General features: G+C 34.4%; 2 protein-coding genes across 2 annotated transcripts; both read right to left on the reverse strand.

Moving 5' to 3' along the window:
- Nucleotides 1–22: 22 nt before the first annotated feature.
- Nucleotides 23–4,122, reverse strand: LOC100302047 (inosine-uridine preferring nucleoside hydrolase-like). Its single transcript, NM_001161701.1, has 5 exons — nucleotides 4,018–4,122; nucleotides 3,749–3,950; nucleotides 848–1,019; nucleotides 498–754; nucleotides 23–411 (listed from the first exon to the last, which is right to left on the reverse strand). The coding sequence occupies exons 1-5, from the start codon at nucleotides 4,086–4,088 to the stop codon at nucleotides 70–72; spliced, it is 1,044 nt and encodes a 347-aa protein (NP_001155173.1). The 5' UTR covers nucleotides 4,089–4,122; the 3' UTR covers nucleotides 23–69.
- Nucleotides 4,123–5,676: 1,554 nt separating this feature from the next.
- Nucleotides 5,677–8,069, reverse strand: LOC100114232 (inosine-uridine preferring nucleoside hydrolase-like). The gene is made up of 5 exons (NM_001161702.1): nucleotides 7,969–8,069; nucleotides 7,692–7,890; nucleotides 6,856–7,027; nucleotides 6,509–6,765; nucleotides 5,677–6,422 (listed from the first exon to the last, which is right to left on the reverse strand). Exons 1-5 carry the CDS (start codon nucleotides 8,037–8,039, stop codon nucleotides 6,087–6,089), a joined length of 1,035 nt encoding a protein of 344 aa, NP_001155174.1. The 5' UTR covers nucleotides 8,040–8,069; the 3' UTR covers nucleotides 5,677–6,086.
- Between the last annotated feature and the right edge of the window lie 8,137 nt (nucleotides 8,070–16,206).

The following is a 16,206-nucleotide window of genomic DNA, read 5'->3' on the forward strand; positions in this document are numbered from 1 at the left end:
TTCAGTAACATTGTCACCTATGTTTGAGGTTTGCCATTGTTTATTTCATTAATTATAACGATATTACTTTTACATTTCACAGGGTAGTTCTCCACAGGTCAAATATCGAATCAGTATCTCTTTGAATAGCGTCTTATTTATCTTCTGTATAAGTTTGGTATTTCGCACCTTGCTCGTGCGTTCGGCATAGTCCACTAACACTGATCCTTTAGCTTCGCCAAATGTCACAGGATCGACATTCTTCACGACATGGGTTATTACTAGATTCGGTTCGATAAAACAAGCTGCCGTCATTGCGTCCGCTATGACCCATTGGGATCTCCTTGTGTTTGTCAGGCTCACATTTTCGACTTTGTTTAAGAATTCGACGTAGGGCGAGTCGTATTTTGCAAAAACTTCTTGTCTCCACTCCTTGAATTCGAACATGTTTTATGCGTTATTTCTCAATTATTTATTTGAATAATTCAAAAGATTCAACAAACATGTTTGTACGCTACCTTTGTTAAATCAGTATCTATTGCAGTTTCCCAGGGAAGAAGCATAATTTGGTTTTCTCTGGTCGCATTGAAAACCACAAAATTGCTCACCGGATCGGCAGCGAAATTGAATTCAACGTTAGGTCTGATATTTCCAATGCCCGCGACACTTCCACCCATGATGTAAAAGCGATTGACATGATTTGACAAATTTTTTTCCAAAGTCATGGCTATTGCGAGGTTTGTCAATGGCCCTAGCGCGATTATGCTTACGTTCCCTAGAAAAATTCAAGTTTTTCATCAAAATATATTCACAGAATTTTATTCCGATGATCGATTTAGATTTTTTTTAACGCATGTAATATATGCACCTGAGTTTGCTTTAACAATATCGACGATGGCGACAGCCGCATGTTTAGATCGATCAATCGTTCCTATTATTTCATGATTGAATTCAGCATCGCCGAATCCATCTTTACCATAAACGTTGTCACTTGAGAATTTTTCTATGATGCCACTATGCGCACCACTGTAAACTGGTATCTGTATAAAGCATGAAAAAAGGTACGTTTAGAGTACAATTTTAATAGTACATTACGATACGTGTGACTTAAATGGTTCTTTTTTACACGGCGCAGTTTACGCTAATCGCCGTGTAAAACTGAACCATTTAAGTCAAGAGTATCGTATAAAATGTTATAGCACAGACTGCTAAAATCCGCGTACGAGCGTAGCGAGTGTGATAAACACAGTGCAAAAAAGGACTACTGTAGTCACAGATAGATTTAGATTTTTAAATTTAATTGTTTTTTATTGTTGTACATATACAATTATAGTATATTATAAAAAGAATAAAAATGTTGTGTAAGGGTGCCAGTGCGTGTGAAGAGTGTGAAATGGAATGAAGTGAAATGAGATGAATGAGAATGTGTGTATGTTTGTGTGATGTTTATGTGTTTTCCAGATTGAAGAAGTAATTTTTAGCTGCTTGTTTAAAGTGTGATATGGATAGTGTGTTGCGAAGATGAGATGGAAGGCTATTCCAAAGGTAGGCGCTGATGAAAAATGAATTCTTCAGCGTCTCCGTCTTGAAGGACGGGATGTCCAGTGGAGTGACCTCACCCCTCACAGGCCTGAGCGCGACGTGGAAATCAAAATAGGCTAATAGATAAGTAGGTATTGAGGTGTTGAACATTTTTCTTAGAAAACAGGCCATGAAGTATTTCCTACGTCCGGCGGTGTTAAGCCATTGCAGCTCACGTCTGTAAGGGGAGATGTGCTCGTCCCTCCTCACACCGTAGATATAACGGATCCTCGTATTGACAAGCCTCTGCAGTTTTAAGTCAAGTTCCTGAGTCAGGTCGCAGTAAGCAAGTGAGCAATAGTCAATGAAGGGAAACAGGAGTGCTTGCACTAAATGTTGGCGCAATCTAAGGCTAGTGCTTTTCCGAAAAAAATAGAGACGGTACATTAAAGAGTGAGCACGTTTACAAATTTGTGTAACGTGCTCTTTCCACGTAAGTTTGGAGTCAAGCACCAGCCCCAGGTTGCACACCGATGATTCAAAGTTGACCTGGGCTCCCCCTATATTTATATAGGTGTTAGCAGTAGAAGGTAGAGCGTTTATATAGTAGCCCAGCCCATTATCCTCTCGGCGTTAGCGCTCATCCTGACAGAACAGGAGTCAAGCTCCTCGAGGTAGCATTGGCTGTAGATCTGCAGGTCATCCGTGTAGATTAGATGAGACACATCTGAATCTAGGCAAAAACCAATATCATTGATGTACAACGAGAACAACAAGGGGCCTAAAACTGACCCCTGTGGGACACCGGTGTGTGGTGGTAGAAAGGTAGAGATCTCATTGTTGTCACCAATGACGGCCTGTTCTCTTCCCGAGAGGTAAGATGCAAGCCAGCGGATAACCTGCTTGGAGAAGCCGAAGGAGGGTAGCTTTCCGTGTAGCCTGACGTGACACATCGTATCAAACGCCTTGCTAAAATCATATAGAAGTAGAAGAGTGACCTTCTTCCTGTCTATCCCAAGCCTGACATCATCAGTCAGCTTAATTAAGCCGGACTGCGTGCTGTGGCCAGTGCGAAAACCAGTTTGGAAGTTGTCAAGATAAAGTCTTGTTTCAAGGTATTCAGAGATTTGATTGTGCACCAGCCACTCCAGCGCCTTGGATAGGAAACAAAGTAGAGAGATCGGACGGTAGTCTGTTACAGCTGTTGGATTATCTTGTTTAATGCTCTTACGAGTGATGACTTCCAGGCGGAAGGAAAGCGTGCCTCGCTCAAAGACAGGTTGAAAATTTGACAAAGTAAAGGAGCGAGTATTGGCAATGCTTTGGAGATTACAACCTGTGGGATGCCATCGCTTCCCCTGGCCTGGGTATTGAAGTGTGATACTGCAGCCAACACGTCGACTCTGTGATAGCCCTGAAGATGAAATGTTCAGGGAGGTCTAGACTCTCAAGGGTTCGCAGATACTCCTCAACAGATGGAGCTTGAGGATCATTTGAGATGGAACTAAAGTGTTTGTTGAGAGCATCTGGAGAGAACCGAGTAGGTGGAGAAGATTTAGAGGTAGTAATACCAAGATTTTCAAGCTCTCTCCATATCTCTGCAACGTCGGTCAGAGTAGACAAGCGTGAATAATAGTAATTCAGCCTGGCCTCCTCGACCTGTCTATGAGCGTCGTCCCTTGCGATTCTATAAAAGTATAGATCCCAAGGTAGTCGACTTCTTCGAAAGCGCCTGTAGAGTCTATTCCTTTCAGTTAAAAGGTCACGAAGAGCCGCGGTGAACCACGGGTGACGCTTACGTCCAGGTGTCACAGTCTTTAATGGGGCGAGATGATTTATGGCTTTCGTGATGTTGTCGTTAAGGATGGTAATGCATTCGTCAAGTGATGGCGTGGTGAAAGATGACCAGTCACATGCGCTAAGGAAGTCCCTTAGCTTCTCAGCACAAATTCCTTTGTAGTTTCTGTAGGTGTATGTAGCAGGTACGTGGCGTGGAATCTGTGCGTCGAGTGTGGCTGTGATAAGGTCATGTCCGATAGGCGTGACGTAACAACGAATTTTAGCCACACGGTGTTATAAAAGTACTTTTATAATTATTGTATATTATGATACTGACTATTAATTAGTTTGAAAAAGAGCTAATAATTTTTAAGTCATATTTATAATTTTGTGTGTTTTCCTTTTACACATATATAATAATAATCTTGCTCAGTTTTTAAAATTCAATCAATTTTTAATAGTAACTTACGTCGTCTCTTCCAGCAATGGTCAATATTTTCAATACGTTGATTTCTACGTTTTCTAACTTTGTATTACCATACGTACAGGTAATACCAATAATTTCATTCAACTTTGAAACATTAGATTTGAAAGCCTCGGATCTCAACATCATGAGGATGGCAACGGCGTCATCGCCCCCGGCATCTGTGTCTATTATTATCTTTTCACCACTAAAATTTAATAATTTCTTGTATTATTTCGAATAAATTATATTTAACACCAAAAAATAAATTCTACCTTATAGATTCCCAAATTAAACAATAAATAACAAGTAGAACAGAAAAATATCTACAAACAGTTCCTATCATGATGTTAACCCGACGCTTACAGATGCGAGACTTCTCATGATCAGGAGTAGGAAAATAACAACTCATAATAAATACTGCTACAGCTTTGTGGCTTTATTGGTAATCTCTTGATTGATCCTCAACAACGTATAAGCTTCAAAAATATCACAGAAAAGATAATAACCGTATGATACATATTGGGATTATATATGTAAATCCTGTCTTTTATCAGTGCCCGATTATTATCTTTTTAAGAAACGCGTTGTTTTTATAGTGGCTTTCTGTTATATTACTCGATTAAGTTAGGATAATAAAAAAATTCTACAAGACCAATCGTTCATTTATATGTAAAAATAGAAAAAAAATGACCAAAAAATTCATTAATTTGAACGTTTTTTTGTCGCTTTATTGTTTAAAACGGTTACATGAAAATGAACAATAAAATAACTGGCTTTTAAGAGCTTGGTTTAAAGTAGTAATACACGAATTTTCAGTTCCCTAAACGACCACTATTAAAATCCGTCTACAACTTCAACATAAAGCATAAAATTTATAACATATTGCCTCCGGGGTGGGTAATCCCACAACGCTCTCGGGGCAATATTATATACACATTGAATTTAAGTACAGAATGGGCCACAAAAAATTGATCAGAAAATTGTATGCATAATGTTTAGCACTTTATTTTTCTATTTTTATGTGTGCTGTAACGGAGATAAAGCTTTTATATCATATTGGCGACTCATGTTGCTATTATAGATCAGTCATCCCTTATCACATTTTATGTGGGATTTGAATTTTTTTTATCATATACAGCATTTTTATTGATCTTTTTTTATAGTACTAGGTGCATTCAAGCGCGCTCCGCGCGCGTTAGCACCATTAAGACAACAACTTCATGGTCAGGTTTTAAATATCAGTTACAGCGCCGCCATCAACCAATCATATTTCTCAATTCATCAGAATCAAGCTATCTATTTTCGGCTTCAATTTTCCGGCATTACTTTTTTAAAGAGGAACATTACGAACCATTTTAGGCTATAATTAAAATACTACATCAGGCATGTTTATAAAAAATGGATTTCAAATTCATATTTCTCTATGTTGATCTCTTATGTAAAGTATTGCCCTGTACCCGATTAACAAACTAGCTCCATGCAAGGGTTTTAAAAAATTCAATTGTCAATGTGTAACCTGGCGTCAAAATCACCCTTTTAACGTGTATTTTTTAATATCACAGGCCCGCAATATTAATTTCGACACACACTTGCGTAGTCACACTAATCCTGTCTTTTAAAAGTTACAGAAAGTGTTTGAGAATTTTCAATTCACTGGCCCTGAACGCATAACCGCTGCTTACAGAAAAGTCCGGCAACGCAAATATTGCAGGTTTTGGTGAGATATGACAAATATGTTACCGGCGGAGCGCAGGTGCGCTGTACTCAAAAGTTATAGTATTGCTCCGCGTTCAATAAGTCGGTCTATTATTTGATAGTAACTTTACAGAAGTTTAATATAATATAATGCGGCCGACATTATCGGATGCTCAACTGAAATATAATAATAGGTATATTTTTATATTTATTATTTATTTAACTCACGCTGCATACACATACATATCTGTATTTCAGACGACTTTGTTTGACGACATTATTAATCAGTACTTAATAGAAAAATATGGATGAAAAACTTCGAAGATAAATATTTAGTTACGTATAAGCTGGAATTGCACGTATAGACATATATGAACGCACATATAAAATAACATGTAATGTCTCTGTTAGATGCATAGTATAAAGATTTGAAATCAGATCGCTCTTCACAAACAGCTCTATATACGAGTCTTAAAATCATAAAGATTGTCGCAGCACTTTATATCGACCCCGTTGCGATAACCGCAATCTAATTCATCGTTTTTTTCGCAAGAAACGTTTCTTTAGTAACATCTGACCGATCGTTTCTTTATGACACCTTGTCTCAGTTTTGCCATTCTTTATTATTTCATTTTTATTTTCATATTTAACAAGATAGTTCTTCGCAAGAGAGATATCGAATCAGCATTTTCTTGAAAAGCTTATTATCTGTTTTTTGTACGATTTTGGTATTTCGCAACTTTCCCGTACGTTCGGTGTAGTCCACCAGCACTGATCCTCTGGCTTTTCCAAACGTTACTGGATCAACGTTTTTCGCCACGTAGGTTGTTATCAGATTTGGTTCGATCAAACAAGCCGCCGCCATTGCATCCGATGAGACCCAGCGGGGGTTTCTCGAATTTTTCAAGCTCACACTCTCGACTTTGTTTAAGAATTCGACGTAGGGCGAGTCGTATTTTGCAAAAACTTCTTGTCTCCACTCCTTGAATTCGAACATGTTTTATGCGTTATTTCTCAATTATTTATTTGAATAATTCAAAAGATTCAACAAACATGTTTGTACGCTACCTTTGTTAAATCAGTATCTATTGCAGTTTCCCAGGGAAGAAGCATAATTTGGTTTTCTCTGGTCGCATTGAAAACCACAAAATTGCTCACCGGATCGGCAGCGAAATTGAATTCAACGTTAGGTCTGATATTTCCAACACCCGCGATACTTCCACCCATGATGTAAAAGTGATTAACATGGTTCGTCAGATTTTTCTCCAAAGTCAGAGCCATGGCGAGGTTTGTAAGAGGGCCAAGGGTGATTATGCTCACATTGCCTAAACAGATGCAAGTTTTTAGTCAATAAATTTTCCAATACGGTAGGTTCTTGCTATATTTGACATTCGATTCAAAGGTTTAAAGATGACCTGAGTTTGCTTTGACCATGTCAACAATAGCGGTGGGAGCATATTTAGAGCGGTCAATCGTTGCTATTATTTCTCGGTCGAATTCAGTATCGCCAAATCCATCTTCGCCAAAAAAGTTGTCACTTGAGAATTTTTCGATTATGCCGCTATGCACACCACTGTAAACCGGTATCTGTTGTAAGAATAAAAAAGTAAATTCAGCAATCGTCTTGGCTGTTTTATATTTATCAATGAGAAATTGATGTCATCTAAGACGTCAACTATTTACGCATACTTTTATGTTTATATTACAAACATTTTTTATCACAGACGAGGGTAACAGAAATATCAATGATAATAAATTATTAATTAGTTATATATCATAGCAAGTATATAAAGTTAAAAACAGTTAATGACAGGCCCGGCGGATCTCGAGATATAATACCTATAAACAATAAGTCCCGAAAAAAAGTCGTATCGTAGAGCACTCCAGCCGCGAATGTATATAATGCCTAGCTATAGCACTCTAATTCCTCACTGTCATTCTAAAAGTAAAGGTGTTTTAAATTTTACGAAGCCTTTTCTTTATATTGGTAAAAGCAGCTGTAGAGAGTTTGAAAAAATCAACAGGCACATGCATAAGTTTCAAGCTATACTTCACGGCTTATTTTGCAATCTATTTTTTACTGATATTTGAAAACTATACTAAATGGTTTTTTTTCACTTTGCAAAGCCTTCCTTTTACATACGTTAGTCGTTAATAAATATGTATATCTACAAAAGTATTAAAAGGTGAAAACATATTTATTGTTTTTTAGACCTCGTTTATTTAATTTATTCAATTTTTTCAAACTTACATCCTTTCTTTCCGCAATGGTCAATGTTTTCAATACGTTGATTTCTACGTTTTCCAATTTCGTATTACCATATGTGCAGGTGATACCGATAATTTCAAATGACGAAGTCTTTGGTTTAAAAGCTTCAAATCTCAACATCATGAGGATGGCGACAGCGTCATCACCTCCAGCATCCGTGTCTATTATTATTTTTTCTCCTCTAAAATACAATAGTTTTATGTATTACTTCAATAAAAAGCATTATATTTTGTTGTTATCGCATACAAATAAATTTTACCTGACAGATTTCCATATAAAACAGTAAATAATAAGTAGAACAAAAGAGTATCTACAAACTTGTACAAACATGATGTTAACTCGTCGCTGACAGATGGCAGACTGTTGCTGATGTCAGGTGGTAAAACGGCTTGAAATTAAGACGTTGACTTTGCGGCTTTATTGAAAACCCCAGTAATTTAATTTTAACAATATAAGCTTTAGATTAAACAATGAAAAGACAAATTTATGTACTCCAAGGAGAGCAATTTTAAAAATGTATTGTTTATTCGTGAATCCTCTGACTTAAGCTTTTATTGCAATGCTTAATATATCATCATTATCTTTTTCAAAATTTTTTGAGAAAATTGTTTACCGTTATACGGTAATTTTTTGTTGTAAGACTCGATTAAGTGAGGTCTATTGTTTCTTATAATATAATAGTTATCGTTTAACTCTTTTTCAAAATATCACGCAAATATTATTTGCATACGTAACGACTATATATATTTTATTAATTAAAATTTATTTCGCTTTAACAGTTTCTCAATTTGCTTGCTGGAGAAAATTGATTCTATTTTTGGCAGAATTATTAGTAAAAATTTTTCGCAATAAGGTACTATCAGAAATTTGTTTTCAGAGTATTGATGAAAATTCTTATATAGATATTTTAATATAGAAGAATTGCTATTTCTGTCTAGAATATGCGCTGAATTTTCCATCAGGTTAAAAATGATACGCAAAATACGTAAAAATGATAAATTTTGTTAAAAAATGACATGTTTCTGCTATAATAATGACTTTTTAAGTCAAAAAATGCACTTTCTTGAGTATAATAGTATCATATAGTTTTCTCTTTTAATATTACATAAGCAAAAATCTAATTAAAAGTTTGTTTTTAAGAGATGAAAAAAAGAACTTTGTAAAATTACTGCAGGTGCACCTGACAAATTACATAGATAAATGTAAAATCTTTTTGTAACAGGGTCAAGAAAAAGGCCCTTTTCCGTGCATGAGAAATGAATGGAAAATCGAGTTTTTCGCGCAGCTGGAGGTAAAGTATTTTTTGTCTTCCCACTACTTAAACAGAAAATTATTGAAAAATTATTTATACATTTTCTTTAATCAGATAAACAAATAAATATCAATATTTTTTGTGATCATTAAAACAATAAAAAAAAATAAAGTCAACGACGCAACAGTTATACAGCTCTCAATTTCCTATTCCTTTCCCATATGCGAATAAAGGGCCTATTTTTCTTGCTTTTGTCAAAAAAGCACGATGTGCAACAAGGGTAAATGGCTTTTTCAGACATGGGTGATGATTTGAGCACTTACTATAGAAAAAGCCAATTTTCCCCCTTATAGTTGCACAATATACTATAATCACGTGACCGACACTTGATGTTCAAAGATAAATATTTGTTACTACCTACGACTGCGCATATAAAATACAATCAGCATAAACTATTTACAATATTTAATTACACGCATATGTATATAGAATAAAAAGCAAGTATAAGATCTGCTTTCTCACCAACACGGTCCGCATCGCAAAATCGCATAATAAAATTAAAATATTATTTGCACTTGATGCTCTTGCCAAGTAAGGTAGAAGACGAGCGCCTCTTTGAGCTTTTCACCGTCGATGGACTGAATGATCCTGGCGTTTTTCGGCCTCTGTTTGTCGTTCCTATAGTAGTCAACCAGTACTGATCCTCTGGCTGCCCCGTCGAAAACCGCCTGGACATTGGTATCCAAAGTCGCGTTGACCATGTCCGGCCACAGCATCGTTGCAACTGTCATCGCATCAGTAGATGTGTAGTAATCCCCTGGCGATTTAAGACTGACTTGCTCGATCGCGTTCAGGAAACGGATGATCGGAGAGTCATATTTGCCGAGAACGTTTATGCGCCAGTCCTATTTGTTTACATAATATTCAGTTCATTCGTTTCATTTTTTATCAACACGGTGCATGATTAAACTTGCTTATTCATATGTGCAAATCCACGACCGACAGTACACAACTTGGGTGCTGGAAGTTGAGGATTTTAAATTGAGGGCACACCTTTCAATACAAGAAAATGAGTTGAAATTCTCTTATAGGAATTTAACATGGGGAAACATGAGAGAAACTAGTCACGATTTAACTTCATCCACTTAGTGTCTAATAAAAGCCTAATCTAAAAATGTGCTCTACTAGGATCGAGAAATCTGAAGAGAGCTTTAATTTAAGTGCTAGTAAGTTACAAATAGTTGCCTAGGTCAAAAGTTGTCTAGGTTTGAAAATAGTAAAAAATCTCAAAGAGTAAGATTTTTTATGAAAATCAGCGATTTTTCTCTCTTTTTTAAATTCTCATAACTTTTGATCTGAGCGGTCAATTTTAGTTATCCAGGGCTCAAATTAAAGCTCTTTTCTTTTAGATCTTTTCGATCAGTTATATATGCCTATCAATCATGGCCGTTTTTTGACCATTTTCATCGTCATATATATAGCTGATCGTAAAATTAAAATGTTAATCCAAATTTTTAAAACGAAAGCGAAAGAAAAGAGTTAAGATTTGAGCCCCAGATGGTCAAAATTGACCGTTCGGATAAAAAATTATAAGGATTTTAAAAATAGGAAAACTCGATGATTTTCGTAAAAAATCGAAATTTTTGTGATTTTTTGCCATTTTCAAGCCTAGACAGCTTTTTACCCAGGCAACCATTTTTAACCCACCACCCAGCAAAATTAATTTTTTTTTAATACTTTGATTCAATTAAAACACATTTTTAGTTTGCGCCTCCAGACAAAAAGTGGCAATATTCTGGTTTTCGTTAATTTTCCCTGTGTTAAATTCCCATAAGAGAATTTCAATTGCTCCACAAAAAAGTTTGGCAAGCGATCGGCGATGCATGCGGGCATTTTCTCACTCCAGATGGCCCAAAGAACCAAAAAGAGTTGGTCTGGTAGGTGTGCCCTCAATTCGAAATCCTCAATTTTTAACTGTATATGAAGCAATGTAAACCTATAATTTCTTGTAATCAATAACTTTTTGTTTATTCGATGTAGATTTCGCCTGCAGCGCCCTCGACTCCCACTCGTGCTCAATCATCATCCTCTCGCTTGAAAGGGCCAACTTTCGCCCCTAGTTGTGTAATACGTACTATTTCATGTCTATATTTCCTTATACGAGATTAAGGAATTTCCGCATTAATGTGAAATATTTTTGTTTTTTAACAATTCGATTCAAATAACAAATTTTTGTAATCTTGAAAAATACAAATTTTGGAGTTTACGGCCGGAGTTTTAGAGTTATCATTCGAATGGGATCACCTACACACACACACACACACACATATATATATATATATATATATATATATATATATATATATATATGCATGCATTATGTTAATTTATTGCTTTACAGGATTTTCTGGAAATTAAAAGGAGACGTTCTAAACATCGTACAGATCAGATCTATGCATCAGACATACGCGCGGAAATCCCTGCGCATTATTTTCGTAAGGGGTTTTGATCCCATATATCCTATATTTTCATTTCATATATATTTCTTTGTGCATAATTTTACTTTTAATTAATACAATGCAATTAAATAAAAGTACCCCTGGTAGTAACTTAAGCTAACCCTTTGCCATTAGTAAGACAATTGGAGTGCGTTGGCCAACGATTTCACAAACGGTAGGGTAAAAATGTACCTTATTTCGACATGAATTTATCAGGTTCATTGGCTTATAAATCGCTAATTTAAAAAATTTGTAAGAATATTAATTAGTCATGCTTTATGACTTAAAAGTTTTCAAAAGTTTCTAAAATTAAATTTTTTTTTAAACATAATTTTTAAAAGTTTCTAACCGTTCGTTAACGGTTGGCTTATATCGAGGACAATCGTTGGCTTACGGGGTTGCCCAATAATTAGTAACCAAGTAATTTTGGTTGTGTTATTTTCCACCAGGGACACTATGATATTAGACATTTTTTATATAATATAATTTAATTTGAATATACCTTTGTGAGTTTGGCGTTCAATCCAGCTTCCCAAGGGAAAAGCGTCAGATCAGAGCTGGTGGTCTTGTTTAGGAGAATAAAGTTGGCCTCTGGATCGGCTGCAAAGTTGAACTCGACGTTTGGACTGTACAAACCAACTCCAGCCACGCTCGAGCCCATCACGTAGAATCTCTTGACTCGACGCGTGAAGTTTGAGTCCAGCGAAGCGGCCAATGCTACGTTCGTCGTTGGTCCCAGCAAAATGACACTGACGTTGCCTATATCGACGAATTGAAATCAAGTTGTTTTGATTGTCGAAAGTTATATATTTATAGCTAGAATAATATTATTCTAAAAAGTTGGTTTTTTAGCCCTTTTATAAATTCAAAATAATGTAAAAAAACTCTGACAAATATAAGAGGAGACTAATTGAATTCCTATAACTCCCACAAATCCTTATTTACCTTCGTGCTTTTTTGTCAGCTCAGCGAGGGCGACGGAGGCGTGCATTGATCTGTCCACTTCACCGTTAATGTCCCTGTCAAAGTCAGCGTCGCCGAAACCATCGCTCCCAAAGTGATTATCGGTCGAAAAATTTCCTATTAAAGGCTTCTTCGCCCCCGCGTACACTGGAATCTGCATCACAATGTGGAGCAGTTTGCATTATCACAGTATGTAGCTGCCTCGTATATGCCTTTCTTTATTGATGTTATTTCAAGTTAATTTTATAATAGCCGCGTTAGTCCTTGATCTAAATATTCTGTATGTCTGTAGAGAGACGAGATAGCTTTTATTATTACTCAATTACAATAAATCGATGCGCTGCGCTTATAAACGTTATAATATAACGAGGATAGTTAAATGTATTCCTCTTGTTTTTCCAATATATGTACTGATTGCGTTATTCATACTATAATATGATAATATAAATTCTTCATCTCCGAGATAAAAGTATATGGGTGTGTGCGCTAGAATATCAATCACCCCCGCGACCGATAGCTCGAAATTATCGGTGAGATTTTTTTTATCTTGATATGTGCGTCTTGATATGTGTTATACTAATAAATAACCAACGTTTCCGAATCTCCTCTTATTTTCTCGGATGGAATTCAAGATTATTGCTTAGAAATTGTTTTATATATATATATATATATATATATATATATATATATATATATATATATATATATATATATATATATATATATCATTGTTTCTTACGTCAGGTCTTTCCGCGACTGTCAGTGTCTTCAATACGTTGACTTCGACATTTTCCTCCTTAGTGTTTCCGTAGGTACACGTGATTCCGATGACTTCGTATTGGGGCAGATGGAATTTTCTCATCGATTCAGCCCTTAAAAGCATCAAAATTGCTACGGCATCGTCAGATCCGGCGTCAGTGTCGATTATGATTTTTTCTGAGCTGGAACTGAAACAATTTTTACATGCAATTATGATCAAAAAATGCTGATATTAAAATATGAAAAAAAAAATACTAAGGACTTTTTTAATTTTTAATCTCATTTATATATTCTGAACATTTATCTCATCTTGCTGATCCTTAATTAAACTATAATTTCAGAGTGGCAAAATCGCAACGGTATAAAAATGAATAATAAGAATCGAAACTTCTATAAGGTTACAAATTCAAACGATTGCGTACGTTGATAACTTAGTATATATGTATATATTTTATTTAACTATATGTATTATAAGCATATTATATCCGTATGTAACTTATTTTTAAGTTAATTTAATATTCAAGGAGCGGTCAGAGGTAAAAATACTATTTTTCAATGATTATAAAACTTTTGAAATAAACCTTTCAATATGATATAAAAACCGGCTCTGTAACGGCCTAGTGTCAATGAGACTTTTAGTTTTTCTAACTTTGGAATTACGAACGAGTGTTTGAAGGATTTGTAGGTAAACCGAGAGAATAATGTACGTATATGTTATACTATACATTATAGGTATAATATTATATGTAACTATTATATAATGCATATGTTATATATTTTATTTTATTATAATTTAAATTATAGTAAAATATGGTTTCTTTGTATGGCATATTTTTGCGAAGAACCATGACTACAATATTAAAAATTCTGAATTTTACTATTTATTATCTTTTGCAGAAAGTGCGTTAATGGTTTTTTTTACTACGTGATGGTATAATAAATTTGAGCTTGTGGAAATTTTTTTTTTCAGCTAGAAGCTTTTTGAATGATTTTTTGTAACAAAATAAAATTAAGATATTATGATTACTTTTTGGCTGGTACTTTGCAATTATACATAGGAAACATGTATACTATACACTTACCCACTGACGACCAGCAAATATACGAAGAAATGAGGTAATATTATCCTTAACATTTTGAGAAATCAACAAAATCACTATATTAAGACTATATAAACATTAAAACGGAACTAACAAGCAGATTACTGCGTTGCAGACGACGTTTTTCATAGCTTATAAGAAAAGTCACACGATGAGGTATATACGATTAATTATTAACTCTTCTCAGATAAAATCGGCTGTGGCTCTTATACCCCCAGTCCGAGCGTTATCGTTGAACATTCGATTAGAATCGCTGAATCGCTGATTTATACTTTTATACATCGCTTCCTGAATGGAAACAAACGTAGAATTGCGGGTGAATTTGAGCTAATCCAAAAAACAAAAAGTAGGGGGATTTGTTTTTTGCAAGTGTCTGTCTGATTCAGATCTTAATCGAAAACTAGTTTGCCGAGTTGTTTCATTCGTAATAAAATTCAATTTATTTTCAGTTTCGAGTTGTTGTTACAGATGGATGAATTTGTTTGAATTTGGAACGATAGCGTTTTTTTAATGAATAATTTTTCTTATTATTATATGTATTGATATAAGAATAAAACGATTTATTTTTATTTTAAAAATGATCATGATCCTTTCTCGATGATAGAGCCAGCTGTGGAAGATATAGAATAATTTTCCAAAGCTGTAATATCATAAATCAAATCCTACATCAGATTAAATTTAAGGACCCACTCTACATAAATCTATATATCATACAAATATATATATATATATATATATATATATATATATATATATACATATATAGTGGACGAGGAAATCGTGTCGATCTTTGCGCAGATAGTTTGCTGAAACGAAATGAATACATGTTCCAAAAAAATTATTATGCATAAAATTTGTTATTAAAAAAATATTAGAATTATTATAACCCTAATGGACTCTGAAGTTCTGCTCTCATCATGCCAGCTAAAAAAAGATAGTCATTTTCTAAGATTTTTTATTGAAATACAGACGCACGTTGCGGAGTCAACTTACTCTAGCGCATTGTATATACATAATAAAATATCTGTATTGTGCAATTTTTTTTTTGAACGCATATATTTATTTTGTTCAAGCAAACAAACTGTTTCATCTGCACAATGATCGGCATGATTTCCTCGTTTGTATATACGTATTGATATGGTGTAAGAGTTGATAGGGAAGAACCTTAATAAATTATCATCATCATTATATACGCGAATACAATTTAGAATGTATGGCAGCAGAAACAGCTTTATACTAACAATTAGTTTCATAATTCCTATAGGGTTTTAAAGCACATACAACTAATTCACTGAGTATGAATTAATACAAAATTAAAATAATTTATAAATCTTAGAGCTGCACTTTCATCAAGATATGTATGCTATTTTATGTTGTATGTACACACAGTTAGAATTATTTGCAACTACATTGATATCTTTGAGAATATCATTATATTCTTTGACGAATTTTATAAACACAAATATTTTTAAAGAAATGCGAAGCTTAAATTTTAGTGCCATTCGAATGACAAAAATCGGTTTTTTAATCGAAAACGTAATATAGATTAGTATACTTTTTATTATATAATCGCAGAAGTATAATAAAAACAAATCGCCTATTTATACAAAGATTATTTCAGTATGATAAAAATATGTATTCAATTTAATTAAAAGAACTGATACAAGATTGGTGTACTGACGAGTTGATAAGTAGAAACAGACTCTAATTCAAAACAAAAACAAATGTGTGCCAACTTATTATTTCTGTTCATTGAATTTGAATTAATTTTTTATACTATGTTTTTTGTTAAATTTCAAGATTAGATTACTTAGTTTTCTGGGCCAAAATGTGCTAATTTAATTAGAATTTCAAAATCCACCTAAGATTTGTTACGACGCGTTAATCAAGGTGCCTTTATCAAGATGTTTTGTACATGATAGTTT

The sequence above is a fragment of the Nasonia vitripennis genome (genome assembly GCF_009193385.2).
Source record: "Nasonia vitripennis strain AsymCx chromosome 4 unlocalized genomic scaffold, Nvit_psr_1.1 chr4_random0006, whole genome shotgun sequence".
Classification (NCBI taxonomy): domain Eukaryota; kingdom Metazoa; phylum Arthropoda; class Insecta; order Hymenoptera; family Pteromalidae; genus Nasonia; species Nasonia vitripennis.